This window comes from Zonotrichia leucophrys, chromosome 3 (genome assembly GCF_028769735.1).
Source record: "Zonotrichia leucophrys gambelii isolate GWCS_2022_RI chromosome 3, RI_Zleu_2.0, whole genome shotgun sequence".
Lineage (NCBI taxonomy): Eukaryota > Metazoa > Chordata > Aves > Passeriformes > Passerellidae > Zonotrichia > Zonotrichia leucophrys.
The window spans coordinates 65,411,614-65,432,546 of record NC_088172.1 but is presented as its reverse complement, the minus strand read 5'-3'; the positions used below and the strand labels follow the sequence as shown (position 1 = coordinate 65,432,546).

Sequence of the window (20,933 nt, the reverse complement as noted above, 5' to 3'; positions counted from 1 at the left end):
AAACTTGAAAAATATGTTTTATCATGAAAATGTCAAGAACACAACACCAATTGCCAAACATCCAGCAATCTGCCAATAAAATCTCTAACCTTCACACATTATTTGAGCGAGTATTTCAAAACTAGCCAGAAGAGTAAATTCCTCTTCTGAATCTGAAGTTGACCAGAAACTGTGTCATGTTCTGATGATTAACCTAGAAATACCTAAAATAAATTTCAACAGCATTCCTACCCAGTTGTTTTGAAAGGAAGTATTTGCAATGAGCCTGACCTCAGTCCAGTTTCAAAGGCCTATAGTACAAGTCAGCAATCTTCCACCTCTTCACAAACAGCAAGAAAAACATTTTGCTGACATTGCAAGCATACTGAGTTAAAGTTAGGTGCGAACTCAAAAAAGTATCAATACACATTTACTCAGGATTCATCTCTAAATAATTAAATAATTAAATTTTATTGACATTGATTCAGAAGAGAAACTGTCTGGAGAGAAAATACACACACAAAGGGTCTGGAAAGTACTAATTCCAGTTGAATGACTTCTCATTTTTTTATTCAGCTGATAGGTTCATTGGGTCATGGTTTTCTAGCCTTACTAAAAGATTCATCACCCTGTATTTGGGAGCTTCAGTAAATTAATTTGTATTTGCTACAGAGTTCCTACTGATCAGATACATATACAACACATAAAGTTGTGCTACAGGAAACACCATTCTCCTCATCTTTAATGGCACATGACAATTCAGAGTCGAATATTATGGAAACCTATAGAAACAATCTTTTAACAATTACTTTGAGTGCTAAGATTTAGCTGCTCTGGGATTTTTTGGACAAAATAATCGTGAATCATTTGTAACTGCTACATGTTAATGGACTATACAGAAGTATCATAGGTTCCAGTAATCCACATTAAGATGAATCCTAGAATCCTCTGAAAGGACTCTTAGATACAATGAGTAGTTCCTGTAGTTTAGGAAGAAAAATAAGCAAAAACTACTTACATATTTGTCATCTGATCCACTGGCTATAAAGCGTCCACAGGGAGACACTGCAATTCCACATGGATAGCAGCGGCTACTGTGCCCTTCAAAACGACGTTCACACCTACAGAGAAGTTTCAGTGTTATTAACCCCAACTAAAAATTACCTCTTTTACTGCCATTTTCATGAAATCCTCCTGGCACCACGTTTTTCTTAGTCTACAAATTAACTATGGCAAATCCACAAATGAAGTTTTAAATATATCAGCAGTAGGATTTTGTAAAAACTGGAAGACATGGAAGAAATAACATTAATGACTAAAAATCAAATGAACAGACAAAACTGCCCCAGGACAATGACCAATCCCATGCTTTGGCCTTGTTTAGTTTACAGGGATAGAAACATGATTACTAATTAGAGAGGAGGAGCTGTGATGCCTATCAGTTAGCTAAGGGGAAGGTGTTGTGCAGGGCTGCTCCATGAAGATTTATAAATCTCCCTCAAGCTATTTATATCAAATGAAGACGCAGTATGTGGAATCATGGCATAAATAATTATTGCTTGCTTTTTTTACACCCAAATCTGAATATTTCACCTTTGTTGCCTATTTACATTTCCATTCCATTAATTTATTGTATATGGTAAGTCAAGAAAGACAATATTCTTGAAACAGACATACTTAAACAAAAACATTCCAAAGTGAAAAATCTCTCTCTCTCTCTCTCTCTGTTTTATAACTATAGATTATAACTTCTTACCTATCTGTAGGGATGGATTTAAAATTAATGCAAGGAATTAATTTCTTACTTTTCATGTTAATATTGCAAGAAGCATTGTAGAGTAAGTTCTAAATAGCTGAGCACACTTGGGCCATTTACAAATAATAATGTTTTTAATGAGTTGAAGATTAATATCCACCTAAAAAGCACCACATGGTTGTAAAGAACCATGATAGCTTTGCAGTCAGCACAAAAATAATGTTAAAAAGATATTATTTAGTGTTTTGCTTGATATGAAAAGATATTTTAATACAAATCTCAACACCATTCAGACCTCTGATTTACATATGCATACCTCATTTCAGAAGTTTATTTTTTATACCTTTGAGGAATTATTTTAAAACAGACATATAATAACCTATATTTTTCTTTTGTCTGTATTATGATTACTGTCAACGTACCCTTCTCACAAAACAAATTCACATACTTCACCATAATGCAGATGTCATATATTTTTTTTTAATGTATGCTAGGTCCAGGAACAAATTTGAAATAGTAAAATATGCTGCCAACTCCTGTGATATACACATTTTCCTGGCCAGTGAAATCAGAGAAGCTAAGTAAATTCAGTTGACAGAACCTATGTGCAGAAAGCTCTAAATTTTTATACCATATTTTTCTATTGTAGACACACATGTATGTGTAAGAATGTACTAAATGCCAAGCCAGTTTCACCCAGGTGAAACAGACATACTTAAACAAAAACACTACTTTGTGACAGATTTAATTGCTATCACTTCTTAAAGCATAAAAGAGACACATTTGAATGCATGAAAATACGTCATTTTATAGAGCCTAATTCTGAACTTTACTGTATTCTGTATAACAAAACTACTGGTATTAACAGACCTTTTGAGCATACAGTAACCAGACACTTCACTTCAGACAAGTTCTATCCTGAAACTGCTAAAATAACCCAACTTGAAAGAACACTACAACTCAAGAGAAGCAACTTATGAAGATAGCCAACTACTTTCACTAAGATGTAGAAACAATTTGCAACTTCCTTTTTTCACAAGAATGTTGAGAGACTTTCAGTAACCAATGGCCACATGTAGTCTATTGAATAACCTGCCTCTGTTCAAGCTCCCTATTTACAGCAAAGGAGAATACTAGCTACCTCAGTCTCCTCAGTATTTTCTTCCTCAGTTGGGCATCCATACAACATTATTCATTGTGTTGAGTAAACTTCTCCTACAACTTAGCCTCAAGTCCCAGTTGCACTGTTTGCAAATTTCAGGGAGATTTTTTTTCCTGACTGCCTGTTCATAGAGAATTTGAGGAAAAAATTCTCATTAACCTTATGCTGTGAGATACAACAGCAACATCTGAAAGAAATTTCTTCATGAGAAAAATAAACAAAATTCATATCCATTATCCCTTCCAAAGGTGTCTACAGGTTCACCATTCTTCCTTAAGTAGAGGATTGGTCATCAGGACTACTTCTAAATGTTTAAGACCTCAGTGTCAGGGCCTGTAAAAGATAATTTCCTCAATGGGGTCTTCTTCACAGAAGAGACTCCTAACAAAACACTGCAAAAAACATCCTTTCAAAATAAACACCTCAGTATTTGTGACCAATAACTCAAATATTTCAGCTATAAATAGAGCCACAAGAACTAAGTGATTCTAAGGTTTTCACTGATCTTTTCTCTGCTATACCAGAGCAGTATAAAGCAATGTCTCAGTCAAAGGATAGTGCCCTTTTCCCTGTGCTAGTGGAGCCACAGTAATAAACAATACCCTGGATTCTATTTTCTTAATTGTTTTCTTGTTCAACTTTTCTATTATATCAGGATATATGTTCCGTTACAAGTTCAGCTACTTCCCCAACCTCTCAAAATCCTACATGCATTTAAATACAAAAACCCTGACTCCAATTAAACTTCCCACAGAATTAAGCAGAAATTTTGTTACACAATCTATTAACTCCAGATATCTACAGGTACCACAGCAATGGGGAAAAAAGTGGACAAAAAAATCATAGCATTATTAGATAGATACTATGTGTATGATTTTAACATATTTCAGGGATTGCCTTCTTTCAGGCTTTTTTTTTTTATTTCTTTTTTTTTTTTTTTTTTTAAGTAGCAACAGGTGGTGATCCAAATTATTTTGGACATTGCAGGCTTTACGTGGCCAGCTGGCATGCTCTCCAGCCTCCTAAGAATGCTTTTCTGGTCAGAGCTTTTCAGGGGTTACCATGACAAACATCTGGTAATTGCATGGGACAGCAAACAGCCAAGTTTTCCCTATGTTCTTCATTGTACATCTTTTAGTCTACATTCCAAAATATGTATCTTTTTATGTTGCAAAAAAACTTGAATAATATTAGAAAAATACTATTTTCTTCTGTCTTTGGAAGAGAAAGATACTGGAATGTGTGTCTCCTTATAAACAAGAGAATACTCTTACAAAGAAGTCTATTTCATTCTACTTGATGCATTAAAAAAAAACCTGCAAACAAAAGTTTTTGTTTTGTTTTTTTTTCTTAAACTACTTTCATTTGTATTGTTACTTTGTGCCAGTGCTCTGATATTTGTTCACAGACACTTCAGTACCAGCAGATCTACTGAGGCTCTGCAAAATGTGAGTCTAACTTGACAGTAGGAGTAGCAGCCACCTTAGATGCACTGAACAGGTGGGTTTAAATTCCTTATTCCAACACCAAACCCTTCACGTAGGAGCTCCTGATGTTTTCAACATAGCATCCAGCAGGGACCACATTCCTGTGTTCCCCATCCTCTATATTTTCATACACCTCCATTCCCAAACTTGGAGTAACTCCAGACACTCTTTTATCCCTCAGAATCTGGATAAGTAGACTCAAAAGCTACGAGGGAAAAAAATGGCAAACCATGGGATCCTCATGTTCAGAAGAAACCAAGAAGCAATCAAATTTTGAGTATGTATATATTTGTATCTTGCTTAGGATTATGTCAAGAAACTAGTTCACAATGAAGATGCAAACTGAGAAGTATCTCAAAATTCAAATTGCATGTCTGATTCTAAGGTGTCAAAGTGCAAATGTGAGAAAAAGTATGAGATGAGTTCCCTGTGGCTGTGGGAATTCTGCTAAAATATGTTGCCAGTGGAGCTTATGATCACAAGCTCCTCCGGCGCAGCATCATAACACTATTTGGAGATCATAACATAGTGGCACAGCATTCTAACACTATTTGGACATTTTGCCCTAGTGTTTAATACTACCTTCATACTACTGGTAGATTCTTTCAGAGGCTGAAGGAAGGTAAAACTGATTTTCTCTGGGATCATACATCAAAGCATTATTGTGCAGTTGAGTATTCAGCTGAAGCAATTCAGTATGTGCAAGTAGTTCAATATTCCTCAAATCTTCACTGCGGTCCAATAAGCACTCACTGCCTTTTTTGGTTTTTTTTTCAGGAGATGAAAAATGGCTGTTTCAGTAGCAAACAGCATAGTTCAACAGCTGAACTTCCGTTTCTCAGCTGATCAGAGTGTAAGTCAGAGGCAGGCAGCTCCTACCACCACAGGTGTTAGTGGACTGGGTAATGGGAGCTCTTCCTAATACCTTGTCCCTGCTAGTCTTATTACCTGCAACAGTGATCTAGCACCGACTACATCTACCTCCTCACACTACCACAGCAGCATCCCAGACTTCCAAATTGGGCTGTACTAACTCTTCCCTGCTCTCTCTGTTTCTGGCAGCATAGCACAATTGTCCCTTTCCTGCCTTTTAAATTAATTTTCAATTCCAACTGTTATTGTACATCTTGCTGTCTTAGTCAATATCACATCAGCTCCCCCAGCAAGTTTCCCATACCCTATTTATTCTGTGGAAAGTAAAGAAAAAATGCTATTTTCATAGAAAAACAAACTGACATGATGGTTGAGGTTGTTAGGCAACTTTGGAGTCATCTTATCCAACCTCACTGCTCACATAGAACAAGTGTGGCCTCACCAGTGCTAAACAGAGTGGAGGTATCACCTCCCACAACCTGCTGGCAACACTCCTCCTGATACCGCCCAGGACGTCATAAGCCTTCTTTGCCTCAAGGGCACATTTCTGGCTCATGTTCATCTTGGTCTCCTTTCTGCAAAGCTGTTTTCCACCTAGTTGCCCCCCTCAGCATATACTGGTGCCTGGGGGTTGCATTTGGTGCCAAGAGGACTTTGCACTTGCTGAACTTCATATGGCTTCTGCCAGCTCATTTCTACAGACTTCTACATCCTAAAGCAAGGAGCAGAGTTCATGGGTGGGATTCCAAGGCTGGTCAGGGCAATTAAGGCCCAGTGAAGCAGTGAGGGTCCTCACAGTGCAGCTGGTTACTTGACTACATATACATCTGAAAATCTGATGTCAAGCTAGGTCACACAATTATTGACACAAAGAAGGATGAAGCTTTATTGCATGATGGCTTTAGCCATAATTTACTGATGAGCAGGGAAGGTCCACATCAATGTCTAAAAGCTTTATAGGGGATCTGAAATCTGCCTCGGGGAAGAAAATTTTACACTACTTCACATTCTGAAACCTCTCTTGAGGAAGAGGACTCCTTGGAATGACCCATGCAAGAGAAGCTGCAGAAAACTGGACACACAATTTTTCTCATTATCATCCAGTCATGAAGATATCTGTATTCATGTAACTTTGCTAGTGAATGTGAGCTAGTGCTACAAAGTGTTTAGTCAATATTATAAATGCATTTAATGAAGGGTGCAACTCGATGAATTTTTAGTTTTCTCCTAATAGAATGAATGAAAGAAATTTCCTTTCTTCTGGACATTTCAAGCACAGAATTATCTCATCTACAAGTGGCAGGAAGTGAGAAATTGAAAGGATTCAGACTGATAAAGCAGAATTAAAAGCTGTCATATGAAATGTAAGTGATATATGAACATATTAAAGCAGCTGGTATTTAGTCTAGTCTGATACTTCCTGCTGTTATGAGCTTACTGTGTAAGGGAATTAATGTTCATTAGTTCCTAAGTTTCTACATTCTTTCTATGCACTGGCTTTACAGCACTAAGATGTCAAAGTACATCTCACTGCCCTATATGTTCATGAGCATAGCCACTAAACACAGGCAGGACTGGCAGACAAGGAGGCTTAGTGTACTGGAATTTTCTGATATATCTGGCCTCTGTGGCTTAAAGGACTCAGCAACTTGTGTCATTCCAATCCAGACTTTTCTGAGATGTTAAATTTAATTGGTGGAGAAAACAGGTATGGCTGAGTATAAATCAATGCTAGATTCCTGACTTCAGTAAGAGTAGCAATGTCTCCAAAATACATTCAATACACACAGCAGTATGAGAAAGGATGGTAACGTTTCTTGTGTCTTACAGATGAACGAGTCTACAAGGTTTCATCACTAAGAACTCTTCAACTCCTTCATAAATGTAAGAATGTATTAATTTTTTGCACCTCCTGATCATTAAATGCTTTTCTGAATCTTTTTTGGGAATTTTTGGGAATCCTGAACCTGGTGACCATCTCATTCAGATTTCCACAGCATCTCAGCCTAACTCTTGTGTTTACTGCTTTCACCTAGGACACAAGAGAAAGTAATTTTACTTGTTTTCCAAGAGGTCATTCTTTTAGACAATATAGACTGAAATTGCTCTTCAAAATATCTTGGAAGTTGGTCAAAGGTCATTATCTTACTCTAAGCCATGTATTCATATGGTCGCATAGTTCATTATCCTAACCTGGAAGAAGAGTAGCCATATTTTTCTTCTTCCAAGAAAAACTATTTTCCTTGCCTTTTTATTCCTAAATCTGCTTTGTAGATCATCTGGAGCTTTTCCTAGCTTTAGTTATAAATGAGGAGAATGCAGGAGAATTATAAAAAATATTCAAAATCTTCAGATGAAACTTTACAAATCCATGCATTTCAAAGCAAATGGAGCAGGAATCTGAGTAAATCCAAAAGCCACTAGCAGTGTCCAAGATTCCCTCATTTATTGGCAAGATGACCTGGCTGTGTGAGATTGGCTGACAACATCAGAAAGTTAAATGTCTTTTCTTGTACCACCTTCAGAGGAACCCATGAGACATTCTGGCACTCTCTGAAGGAATCTTGGAATTCCTCCAGATCATTAATAGTGAAAGAGACAGAAAAATTCACATCTTTATCCAAAAATTATTATGAAAATTGAATTTGCTAAATAATTTCACCAAATTCAAGAACATAAGAAAAGTTAAATGAATTTTCATTGGAAAAAAAATCATAATTTGATAAGACAGGTTGAATAGCAAAATTTTTGTAGAACTCAAAGCAAAAATATTCATATATTCAAAACTTATAAAAGTGTAGGCCAGATTAATCTGTTTGAAGATTTAATCTGTGCAGATCAAAAAAGAACCAGAGCATCCTGCTACGATTCCACAGTCAATTGTGAGGAAAGGAATGCATGTCATATGAAAAGGAACCACCATCAAAGAAACTGAATAAAAAACCTCCTAAGAGTCCAAGGGAATTGTGCAGTTATTCTGCAAATTATTTCCCATGCTTTCAACAGCAGCTTTGAAGAGCAATGTGCTGAAGGGATTTTTCCCCCTTATTTAATCAAAATGTTGTCCTTAACAGAATTTTAAAATAAATTAACAATGGATAGATTCTCAAGGGCAACAAACAGATTAAAGAAAAGCAAAATAATTTTCACTGTGGACAGCTAGGGAAAATATTTAGAACAAAATTAACAAAAAATTAAGTGGAGATCTTGGACTTTGTGTTACTATCCACAACCCTGCAAACAATATAAATGAGAAGGTGGACTTACCTTTGCTATATTGCAAGAACACTGGACAAAGATTTCATTAAACAAACCCTATTCTGGCAAACCCAATGGAAAAACAAAGGCAGGTCATTCCAGGGGGACTGGAAACAGTTGTTGGTGCACCAACTTTACAAATCAACAACTTTAAGAGATTAAAGATACTGGCCCACCATAAGGTTGTTTAGGAACTAATCTCTCCTGTAAGTATTCAACAGTGCAAGGGATGGACTGGATTTTATTGGACAAAACCTATGAACACAAAAAAAAAGGCAAAAGTGTTCAGTGTGTGTAACTATAGTAGACCTAACACTTCAGCAGTGACTTGTTCCAAGTTCAAACAGACCTTTCCAAACCTAGACATTTAAAATTTATTTATGTGAAAAACACCTGGTGAACACATAGGAAAAATTGAACAGTTTTACTCCTTTGGAGAACTCAGGAACAGATTTTAAAATATAGAAGACTCAGTCTCTGGTCTGAGCAATGGCAGAAAATTTCATTTTAAAAAATGTGGTTTGCCTTTTTTTTCCTTGAAAATTGCTAACAAGAGAAAAACAATTTTTTTTTTTTTCTATTTCTTCTCCACAAGAGTTTATACTACTGATCACCGTGTAATGTGTAACAAACAGACACATACACATAGTACCTCACAAGCACCCTTAAAATATCTGTCATTAAGGACTTGAACTACTTTTTTGAAGCTTGGCTAATAGAACACAGTGGATACTAGAATACACTGACCTAGCCAAATTAAATATACAGCAAGAACATACATAAATTTGCTCCTTCTTCTCAAGACATATTCATTTAATTGATTGCCCAGATTTTACACTTTAACTACTTTACCATTCACTGACTTTACTTATATTAGTATTTAGAAACAAAGAGACAGATAAGTGATCTGTGAAAAGCTTTCTACTTTTTCATTACTCTTCAGCAACACAGTTTGAGCAGCTTATTAGAAAAACATAAGAAGGTAACATATTCCAACCCAGCAGTTTCTAGTTTCATTACTTTCTGGCATTGAGTGAAGGTAATACAGCAATGATTTTGAAAAGAACACATATGCCCCCTATAGATTTAATGTATTCTTACCACAGAAAGATGGAAATAAATGAAAGGTTTATTAAGCATTGCCCAAATAGAAAATTCAGTACTAGAAAAATTATATGACATCTTTCCATAGCTATGTTTACTAACACAGAAAGCAAATAGGAAATTGCTCTTCGAAGCTAAACATCCTCCTGCCCAACCCCCTTTTCTTTTAAACATAATTCTTTTGGCCTCCACAACAGAGCTTGCCCCAGGTATTACTTCTCCTGAGCAATGTTCCCTCCTTGATGTTTTATTCATTTGTCCCAATGTTTTCTCAAAATTGAAAGGTGTTTAGAAACAGTGTAGCATTTGATTCTGAGTTTATGGTAATGTCTCATGCAAACTTATAGCGCTACATTTATGGTTTTAAAAATGTTGTTGCAATTGGCTTATATTTTAAAAGATAAATAATAGATTTTACTTATTTTAGCAATAATGGCATGCTGTTTTGGAAATACCATTAGCATTCAGTACAGGGCACCATTATATATATATATATATATATATATATATATATACAATTAGATCTACAAATGTGGGTAAACATAGATGATAAATCATAAATATTTAATGGCTTCCACATAACTAACTATAATTGAGGAATGAGCACTTTGCTTGGTCTCTAAAAACTAGTAAACTTCAATTAACCTGTAGTTCTGATTCCACATCAAAATTTACACTGGTATATGACAGCAAGTATGAATTCTGAATAAAGATAAAGCATATAAAGATAAAGCGTTAGCAAGATAAAGATAAAGCTTTTTATTCCAAGGTACCTAATTAACTCTTACCTCAGTGTTCTTAAATCCCACAGTTTGATGCCATCACCTGCAGCTGTGGTCAGGAAAAGGTTGTAAGCTTCAGGTTGCTGAGTGCTGTAGGATGATCCCTGTAAAACAATAAATCAGTTTCAGGTAACTATTCTCTATGGCATTAATTATTTATAGAATCATAGAATATCTTGAGATGGAAGAGATCCATGGGAATCATCAAGTCCAGCTCCCTGGACTTGCAGAATTATGCCGTATGATTAAGAGCATTGTCCAGATGCTCCTTGAGCTCTGAAAAGCTTGGTGTTGGGACCAAACTGGGACTGGGGAACTCAGTCTAGTGACCATCCATCCTCTCAGTGGATAATTTAGTCCATTTAAGAAACAAACAGTAAATATTTGTTAGATTATGTGAAAAAAAGCTTGTCCACACACATGCAAAGGAGCAAAGAGGAAAAGCATGCAAAGAGCATGTAGAGGAAGTCCCATAACCCAGTCAGAGAAAAGGAGCATGGCCTTGGCTCCTCCCAGTGCTGTGCCAGGACAGCCGACAGCCCTTTGGTCCAGGGGTGACACCCACGAGGACAGTCAGTGAGACAAGTTATGTGGGGCATCTCACAGACTGATGGGGATTGCTAAAATTGGGGTATGGGATCCATTATGTGAAGCAGGGGAAGATCTTTTTGTGATTGCACAAGACATTACAGGATGTTTAGAGAAAAAACAAGGGCAGTGAAAGGGAGGGAGCAAAGGTTACTTCAACAATTAATTATAAGACATTGTTAGCCCTGAGCTAAATGTCCAATTCCATTGACTTCAGTAGCAATTGCATTCATTCATCACAAGGCTAATTTTTGCTTCATACTTTTAAATAATTAAATCCAGTTTTAAACCTCTGATATTTTAACATCCACATTGGCAAATCCCAGCCTTTTTTCTTTCTCCAGGGAACCAGATTGAAACAGTTAAAAACACTTTCTTTCCTTTCCTTACCATTCACTTTCTTGATTTGGCTGAACACATCACAGAAACCTCAAGGTAATTTCCTGCAATCAGTATTTGACTGCCAGGAATCTCCTATTCATTATGAAAGCTGGTGCATAGCTTGCTCTAAGAGATTAATTCAAATGTACTGTGCAACACATTTCCCAACAGAGTCTACACAGTCTCACATTAGGTCTGTATAACGAAAAAAAAGAGTAAAGCAAAAGACAAAGACAGTAGTAGTTCAAAGGACAGTATTCATTAAAAGTTACTGAGCACCCTTTTTTGTGCCTTTGAAATATTTGGTCACCAACCCTTGAATCAGCCAGCACTGGTCATAAGAATCCAAAACAAGAAGTTCTACAGACACATACACATTTACTTTGTGCATTACTCCTTTACTATAGAATACACAGAATACAGGGAAAAACCAAAGCTAAGAAGTGAAATCCATTTGTACCTTCTCTGCCCTGAAATTTTGTCAGCAATATACTTTATTAATACATATACTTGTATCTTCAAACGACATTGGCTACTGAGTATTGATATAAAAGAAAAGAAACTATATACTTGTTGGGATAATATGCGAGCTGAATTTTAATTATCACTTTGTGTTTTTATAGCCCATCAATTTATGATAATCTATTATTTATGAGAATCTGATGCAGAAAGTAGCAAAATCCCACACACTCGTGAAACTATGCTTTCATTCTGATAGACAAATCCCTTTCTTCTGCCCCATCAGCCTCCTCATCCACCACTGTAATCCCTTCTCAGCTTCTCTCTAGATTAACTACATTGCAACCTTCACATAAGATTTGGCCTCAAGAAGGATACGGTTCTAAGGAATCTCACTTTCCTTCATTAATTCCTTATAAGCACCATTTATGTCATCCAAGGAGTGCACCTGGCTTACGCTAAAGGCATGTATCAATAGATATATAAGAAAGCACTCTGTACCTTCTGGTTATCTTATACTTTTGCCAACATTGTAACTATGGTTAGGAAAAAGTTAACTGACTGAACTTCAGAGTTACCCATTACATTTTTCACTCTTCACATCAAGTAGACTTCCTAACTAATGGACCAATGAATTTTGAAACAAAAGGGTCTAAACAGAAAATTGAAAATTTTGCTGTTTCTGTGAAAATTAGTGTACTCTATAACTGTGCTAGCAGAACATAATACCATCCAAATATTTCTGGCTCACAATGACAGTTTTCTGTTCAAATAATATGTTTTGCACCATTACAAAGGCATTATTAACCCTAAAGCTCTGAATCTTTGTGATCTGATCTCAAATTGCCATCTATTTCAATATCTCATATGTTCCTAAACTCTAAGACGGGAAGATGATTTTGATATGTCCTTCAATTCATTTTACTATGTGTCTTAAAATTCAGTTTAAAAAGCAATGGACTGTTATGATAATCTTAATCAAAACATGTAAGGCTGAGATTAATTTCATACATGCTGGCAACTGCAAACAATCTCTAGAACAGATCAAAAGAAAAATTTAAAATCTAAGTCATTACAAGGCAAATTATATATACTTGTTTCAGCTGTTTTTGTCTAAAATCAAATATAAGAGAACATCATGCTGATCATCTAGGCTTCCAGGATATCCTATGTATTTTATAATTTGCTAACAGGTTTCTCCAACATCTAATTGGAACATACTTTCCCTATAATCTACCACAACCTCAAAATAGATTTGGTTTTTCATTAATTTAAAGAGTAAATTTTATGATTATGCCCACTTAACCATTATCCAAGTGGAATCACAAAATAGTCTTGGAACATGAGAACTGATTTGCATGAATCTAAAGAAGAAAATGCAGTTCAAGAATATATATACTGCAATCACAAATTAGTATGTAGTCCACACAATGAGACTAGGAATAATCCAAAGGAAAGCCTTAATAAATTTTGGGGTGTAGGCACTGGATCTTCAGAATGAACTGTTTCTCTCCACAGGTTTGTTTCCATTGAATCATGTCTCATCACTAGAGAACCTTAGATTCCAGTGTGTTTCATACTTTGAACATGATGTAGTTTGCACACAGCATTCTGCACATTTTTATAAGTCTAATTTGCTCTAATAGTTTTAAACTACCCAATGTAATAAAATAGTTTATGTGTAATTTTCCTATTGACTTATCTAAAATACTAGTTTTATATAACTGAAAAAATAGAGAACTTTGATGTATAATTGTCCCCCAAAATGGTCAGTTTTCTTTGCTCTACCACATAGGTTTTTTTCCCAAATGAGTACTTGCCCACAACTTTAGAGTTTTTCTTGATTAAATAACCTGAAGGCACTAAGCTGACCCAGCAAAAAGAAAAGCCAGAACTTTAAACCTATATGTGTTAAAAACAGTACTGAAATAGTTAGCACAATTTTAAGTGTTTTACCAGATCACATCTATAAGGAAAACCCACAAAGAGTTCTACAACAGTAATAACAAGGATTGTTTTAAACCCACAGAAGCAAGGACTTTCCAACTGGGAATGAAGCACCACATTCAACCAGACCTAACACAGCAGGCATTCCAGAACATATGCTACCATAAAAACTACAAACATTCAAATCAGTCTTCAAGGAAAAAAAAGAAGAGCAAGGATGAGGCGTTTTAAGTCATAGTACTGAGAAATGCTGCTTCCAAAGTTTCAGAATAAATCACACGGTGTCAGATTGAGCTTCAGAAGAGAACATTTACATAAGGAAAAATTCCTGTTGAACTACAGTAATGCATTTTAGCACAAGTAAGGCAAAAGATAATAAACACTTCTCTAATAGCAAGATGATTCAATCAGTCCAACTGCTCCCTCCTTTACACTAGAGAACAAATGAAATCTGTATGGACCTCTCACACAGACTCATGTTCTTGCCCTTCCTCCCCAACATATAAAAACTTACTGATTACTACCAATTCTACTTTTAGCCTCTGATTTCTTTGTTGATGATGTTATGGTGGTATTAGAAATAAAATTCAATAAAGAATGTACCTTATTTTGGCAGATCTGATGGACTGATCTAACATGAGCTTCCTGTATCACTGCTGTGCTGCAGCCCGCATTGAGGTCAAAAACTTCCAACGCTCGGTTGCTGCCAGCTGTAAGTACAATATCTGTACAGTTCTCTGTGTTAAAGTTATACTTATCCAAAGGTAAAAAACCCCATATAAACAGATTAAAAATACAGATAAATAAACATATATATAAACTCTGTTGTATTTATTGCTCTATGAGCAACAACAAAAATCTTACAGCACTAAAACTTTATGTCTAAGGATGAAGTTCAACATCACAAAAAATTACAAGTTTTTGCTCCAATAGAAAAGGAGTAGTAATTCATCAAATGCTACTTACTTTAGCTGATGTCCATGTCATTAAGTCCAAAGAACTATCAAGAAAATAAGAAATACAAAGGATACAAGAATAGAACTCATTTACTGCTGAAAGGCTGGTAATCTCCATTGCGGAAGTCATGGGAAATTTCTGTACCAATTTGCAAACACTCCTCTGTTTGTATCTGCAAAGAATATCAAATCAATGCTTGTATTAATGAAATTAGTTACGATTTGTTAACACCCACCCACTAGAACCACAAATCAAAATGCTTTCTTTCATTATTAAAAATTAAAGTGACAGATCTTTTGCCTTATTGTTGAACTCTGTTAAAAACTTAGCAACCAAACTCATTTAGATGAAAAACAACTCATGATATTCATATACAGAAGACTGATTTTCCATCAACATGAAACACTAAAATAATCCTGTATGTATACTGAAAATGTTGAAGAGATTAAAGTTTGTCAAGTACCTATGTTCAGAAAGCAGATATGCCACTGGTTTCAGTGTACCATTTAATGTGCTGATGATAGGGCAATCAGGAGGAAAATTAAGAGAAAACAGTGAGGAAAGAGTGAAAACAGAGAGGAAACAATAATTTCCTTTTAGACGGGAGGAGAATAAGAGACTGATCACACAGTACCAAAGAAATTTTGCTTCCCAAGAAGCACAAAACATTTTAGGGTCCTGTGGGTTACCTGCCAGCTCTATGCAGAGGTGGCGAACATGCCAAAAACTCTAAAATGGCTTCAGACTTTTTTATTAGACAACACAAAACTGCATTGTAATGCAATATAATTAGAACTTTCTGTTTACTGAAATATATCCACATAGGCAACATGGATCTATTCTTACAGTAAACAGAAAACAAAACTCCATGGATATGGATATGGATATGGATATGGATATGGATATGGATATGGATATGGATATGGATATGGATATGGATACGTGGGGCAAGAGTGTGATTTTCATAGAAGACACCTAAGGGATACAGAGTCAATAACAACTGTACTGGGTCTGGTTTGGATGGAGTTAATTTTCTTCATAGTGGCTTGTACGGTGCTGTGTTTTAGACTTGAGATCAAAATAGCATTGATAACACACCAGGGTTTTAGCCATTGCTGGACACTGCCTGCACAGTGTTAAAGTAACTCCTGTGTAACAGTTCATATCATACTTGTATTTTAGTACATCTGTCTAATGAAAGTGCAAAAGTCCATGCATGATGTGCTGTAGGAATCATTACTGTTCTTTCCAACAATGCTAAAAGTTTGCAAAACTGAGATCATTTGACAAAAGCAATATAGTTGTCAGCCAGATCTGTTCAAAAGAAAAATGCTTAGTGACTTGGTTTTTGCCTTTCATTGTTATTCTCTAACAATGATCTGCTGATCTTTTCAGATGGACATCAGAACCACTTTAGTAGTGATGGTAAAGCAAAAGATAATAAACATACAGTGTTTTGCAATTTGATCCAAGAATTTTTTGTAGTTTCCACAAGTACTTTATTCAAATAAACTAAAAAATAAACTGTACTAGACTTCAAGAGCAAATGATTTATTTCTATTTTTGGGAAAATCTACCCAAGCTAACTTTAAAGAAGCCAACTGATAAAATAGGTACAATCTAATGGAGGCAGTATGAAGTTTCTTCTGGTACAATTTACCATGCTGAAAGAAGCTGATTAAAACAGTTAAGATTTTCCCAAATGCAAGAAAATTTGTTTGAATTGCCTGAAATACCTTTCTTCAGACTGCAGACTACTACACAGATAAATACCTCACAGGGCATGACGTGGGTACAATTTCACATAGAAAGAAAATCAACCAAGAGTAAACAGAGATTCATAAAATACAAGTTATGAGAAAACTGAAATAAAGTAACAGAGGGAGGAGGACATAGAAGAGTACCCATTATTAAAGAATAAAGAGGAATTTTATCATGTTTAAGAATTTTTTTTGACACAATGCATTTGCTTCATGTCTTGTATATCTTCAATTCAAAGTGCAACTCATCTAAAATTCAGGCAGGTATTGTGGACACACTGAGCTGGACACTGTACATTCGCTCTTGTCTCTTAGAAATTGAAGTTTATGTAGCAATTTGTGTTACCTTTTACTGGTTTGCTAATATCCCCATAAACTAAGAATTAACAAGTAAAACAAACTAGGTAAGCAGATTATGGAAGAAAACTACTACATAATTCTGTCTGACCATTTAACATTTCAGTGAAGTTCCACATACCAGGTTCATGCCTCAGTCCAGGAAAGCACTCCTATTCCTAAACATATTTAAGCTTGTGCTTAGTACATTTTTCTTTGCAGCAGCAAAACTACAAAGGAAATAGAGGAAGAAAATAGACCAGCTTTTCCCATCTAAGGATGCAGTCTAATACTGACTAATATCATCAACAGACAAAACATACCATTCACAATATCAACTAAGACTTCACTGTTGCAGCCCTAATTCTTTTTGTTCTTCCATTCAAAAGAAACATATTTTGGAAGTAGCTTTTACTATTTGTTCAGCTTTTTATCTTCTGTAATAGTTTTTCCCCCCTCAGCTCACCTCAACACACACAAAATTGTAGATCAAACTTTACAAGAACTTTCACTGGTCTGTTAATGAACTCACCGTTTTAGGTCATCCTTGGTTGTGTCTAGATGGAAACTTAAGAGATGAAATTCAGCTCCACAACACAGTAATATAAATGTATCTATAAAATAAAACTGTGCAAAGCGTACAGTCTTATGGAACTTCTCTTTACCCTGAAACATAAAGGAATTTGTGAAGAATGGAGTCAAACATAAATATTTTTTTGTCTGAGATTCCTCGTGTTAAGGCAGAACCTCCCTGTCATCCTGATCATAGGCCAGGAGGTTAAACTCTACAGAGTGGCCCTTCTTATTTTTGACATCTATTACTCTGAAAAAAAAAGATTTAATTCTGCTTAAATTAGCTGGCAGTATATCTGTAGTCAATTGAATCTAATACAATCTAGCTTCATACTCTGAACTTCTTTTTGAATTGGGAAATGGACTAAAGTCAAGAAAAGCTGAGCCAATGAAAATACTACATACAGACCAGACAATAAAACCAAAACTTCCAGACATGTCCACTGGGATTTTTTTTAACAAGGTTGATTTTTTCTGTTCCTAAATTATCATGAGAAAAACCTAATTTGGAGTCAATGGAGATCACCCAGATCTTATATCAGTGGGAGTAGTAGCTCTCAGTAGCTCTAGAAATTGGTTCTTTCTACAAAGCTTTTAAAACAGAAGTAGATAAAAGTGCAAAACAGTGTTCTCTGTGTCCAAATGAATGGAAGATTCCAATTACCAGAATTAGGGCAGGTTCCTTATTGCAGGTTGACCAGACCCTTAAAGTTCTGTCTTCTGATGCAGAAACTAACCACTTCCTGTCATGACTCCAGCCAACAGAGTTAACTGCACCATCATGACCTAATAAAAATAATGTCTTGCATTAATAAATTTCTCTAGAGTTACTTGTATTGTTTTAATATAATTATGTACAATATTAAAATACATTCCAAGTACAGGTTTCAAAGGGTTGGATTAAAACTGGTAACAGTAAACCAGCTGTTGAAATTTTCTTCCACCAAAAAACACAGAAAATGTCTCTCATTAATGAACACACAAAGATAATTCCAACTCTAATTTTTCAAAGTTATTGGAAGACCACTTTCAAGAAATATCCTTGAAATTAAATTTAAACAAAGATTCAGTATTGGAAAAAAAAATCTGAGTATTATATTATAACGAAATTCTATATTAAACATGGTCTGGAAACCCGTTAAGACATCAAAAAGGGTTGAAACCCCTTTTTGGGGTTTTTTATTAACCTTTTATTACTGAGCTAGCTATTTTTGGCATATAAATAAAATGAGCATGCCACTTCAATGGCTTGTTAAAAACAAGATCAGAAACTTACAAAGAAAGAACTTTAAAAGCCAGAAACAATAGTCAAAAGGTAAAAATATTAATTTGATCCAACATTATGTTGAAGCTGATAAAAAAGATCAAAAAAGAACATGCCAATCAAGTTTTACAGACTTTGATGCATGTTACTGCAATTTGTCAGATGAAGTCTGATGAATTTCATCTAGCCTTAAAACATTCAAAGTTCTTATGCTGCCCTCTTGTGCATAGTTTATCTTTACTCAATGAAAGTTTCATATTAAAAAATGGTTTGCTTTAAATTACAGGAAGGCTATTAAACATATCACAGTAATTGAGATATTTTATTTTGTAGACATATATCTACAAAAATTCTTATAAATGAGGCATTTTAACTCCCAGTTACCAAACAGCTGTAGAATTTTCACCAGAAAATTGCACAGGCACTGCACAAATACACATATAAATATTATTCTTATTTTGTTCAGAACAGAAAGATTCATTTAAAGGCTTTTATTTTCTGAAAATATTTTAAAGCCTTGAATAATCTGCATTAAAGAAAAAAAAAAAAACCACACAACACCAATCAAACAAACCAAAAAAAAAAAGAAAAGAAAACCACAAAATACAAAACTCTTTTCCAAAGTAGTAAGGAACCTTAGGAAAATCTAAGGTTTGGAAAATTGGAAGAGCCACACAAAAAGCTTAAGAATCTCTGCTCTCCAGGCCCCAGATTCCCAAAACACAGTGAAGGAGATGCCAGCTGGCTTGAAAGAGTCCAGCAAAATTCAAAACAGGCATTACTCAAGGCTCCCCAGCCCTAGAGCACATTGAGAAGAATTAGCAGCTGGTTTTGTAAAGAGACACATTCAGAAAGGCCATGCTGGCTGTAACTCTTTACAGCTGTTCCACATCACCTGCACTTCACTACGGGACACAGACACCTGAAGAGTCACCACTGAAGAAGAATGCAGAACTGCTTAAAACTGTAACTCAACCCTTCAGGGAACAAGGCTGAATAAATTAGGCTAACAGCAAAACTGCTGTTATACCATTCCTCTGATGCTGCCTTAAAGAGCCATGACTTTTGATAAGCAGCAATATTGAGATGTTAATGCTGCCTTGAAACTGAAATTTTTTAGCAGAATAGATACAATTTCCATTTCTTGAAAAAAAGAAAAATTTACATAGCCATTGATTGCAGCTCTAAGTAAGAATAATGCATCATGATTTTTCACGAAAACACATATGACACTTGTAAAACAAGAGCATCAAAAGTAGAAAGTAAACAGGTGACTGCATGGTAATCTGAACAACACAGAAAAATGATGTGAAATGAAACAAGCAGGCAACTAATGGTTTGTGGTTCCTAATCCCAGGCATTATTTTACCTGGCAGTTCAACATTTATGTTGCTTTTGGAAAGAGCTACATACATGTTAGAATATAGTTTACATTGCTTTTCAGACATGTGCATTATTAAAAAAAAAAAAAAAACAAAACAACCTAAATGATTAAAGGTATCAATGAAGTAAGTTAGTGAAAAACTTGCTATTGTAGAAAAAACAGACTGTCCACAAGGCATATTTTTGTCAATTTCCTCACACAAGAAAGATAATATCAGTAATGTTGCCTCCTTAATGTCACTTCTTGCACTAAGTATAATGAAAATTGCTCAAAACGAAAATTGTTTTCACAAATCAGTTTCTAGAGTTACTTACTTAGAAATAATTCTCTAAAATATCTTTAAGTAGTCTGGCTTTAATACTTGTTAGGGTCAGATAGTAAAAACATTTATTTTCCATTATGAGCTTTCACAAAAAATTCATGTAGCAGGTCCGATTTAAAGCCACAACATTTACAGTTATTAAAAATTTAACAGATTGTTCCTGTAGAAATTTAGACATAATCTGCTGTTGAAGACTCATTTAAAAGCATACATGTTTATACATGCATACACTTTTGTAGTTTTGGATTTCATCTTAGAAATAGTTCCTCTTTGTTTAAATAGTTTATCTTTAGAAGCCTGGAGTTGCAAAGCAAACACATCTTTTGCCAAGTCATCACAGTCACTTTTTGGCTAATAAACTATCAGAACTTACTGCTACCATATATGCATGCATTATTATTGCAATATATTCCCTTTATTTTTTCTCTTTAGTTATTGTAATACATATTATACATCATGATGAAGATTTCAGTATATATCATCATAGATTGCTTCTTACCCCACAAAAAATTGAGAAATGTGACCACCTGGTAGTCACTTTAATTCTAGGACAAAATTAAG

General features: G+C 35.1%; 1 protein-coding gene across 4 annotated transcripts in view; it reads right to left on the bottom strand.

The window, feature by feature from the left end:
- Positions 1–20,933, bottom strand: part of WDR27 (WD repeat domain 27) — a 94,395-nt gene that overhangs the window by 49,279 nt on the left and 24,183 nt on the right. For all 4 annotated transcript variants that reach the window (XM_064708579.1, XM_064708577.1, XM_064708578.1 and 1 more), the window contains 6 exons: positions 18,067–18,188; positions 17,362–17,495; positions 14,808–14,905; positions 14,380–14,501; positions 10,408–10,505; positions 998–1,100 (listed from right to left, as the gene is read on the bottom strand). In XM_064708579.1, the coding sequence (XP_064564649.1) occupies positions 998–1,100; positions 10,408–10,505; positions 14,380–14,501; positions 14,808–14,905; positions 17,362–17,495; positions 18,067–18,188 (677 nt within the window). The remainder of the gene's footprint in view (positions 1–997; positions 1,101–10,407; positions 10,506–14,379; positions 14,502–14,807; positions 14,906–17,361; positions 17,496–18,066; positions 18,189–20,933) is intronic.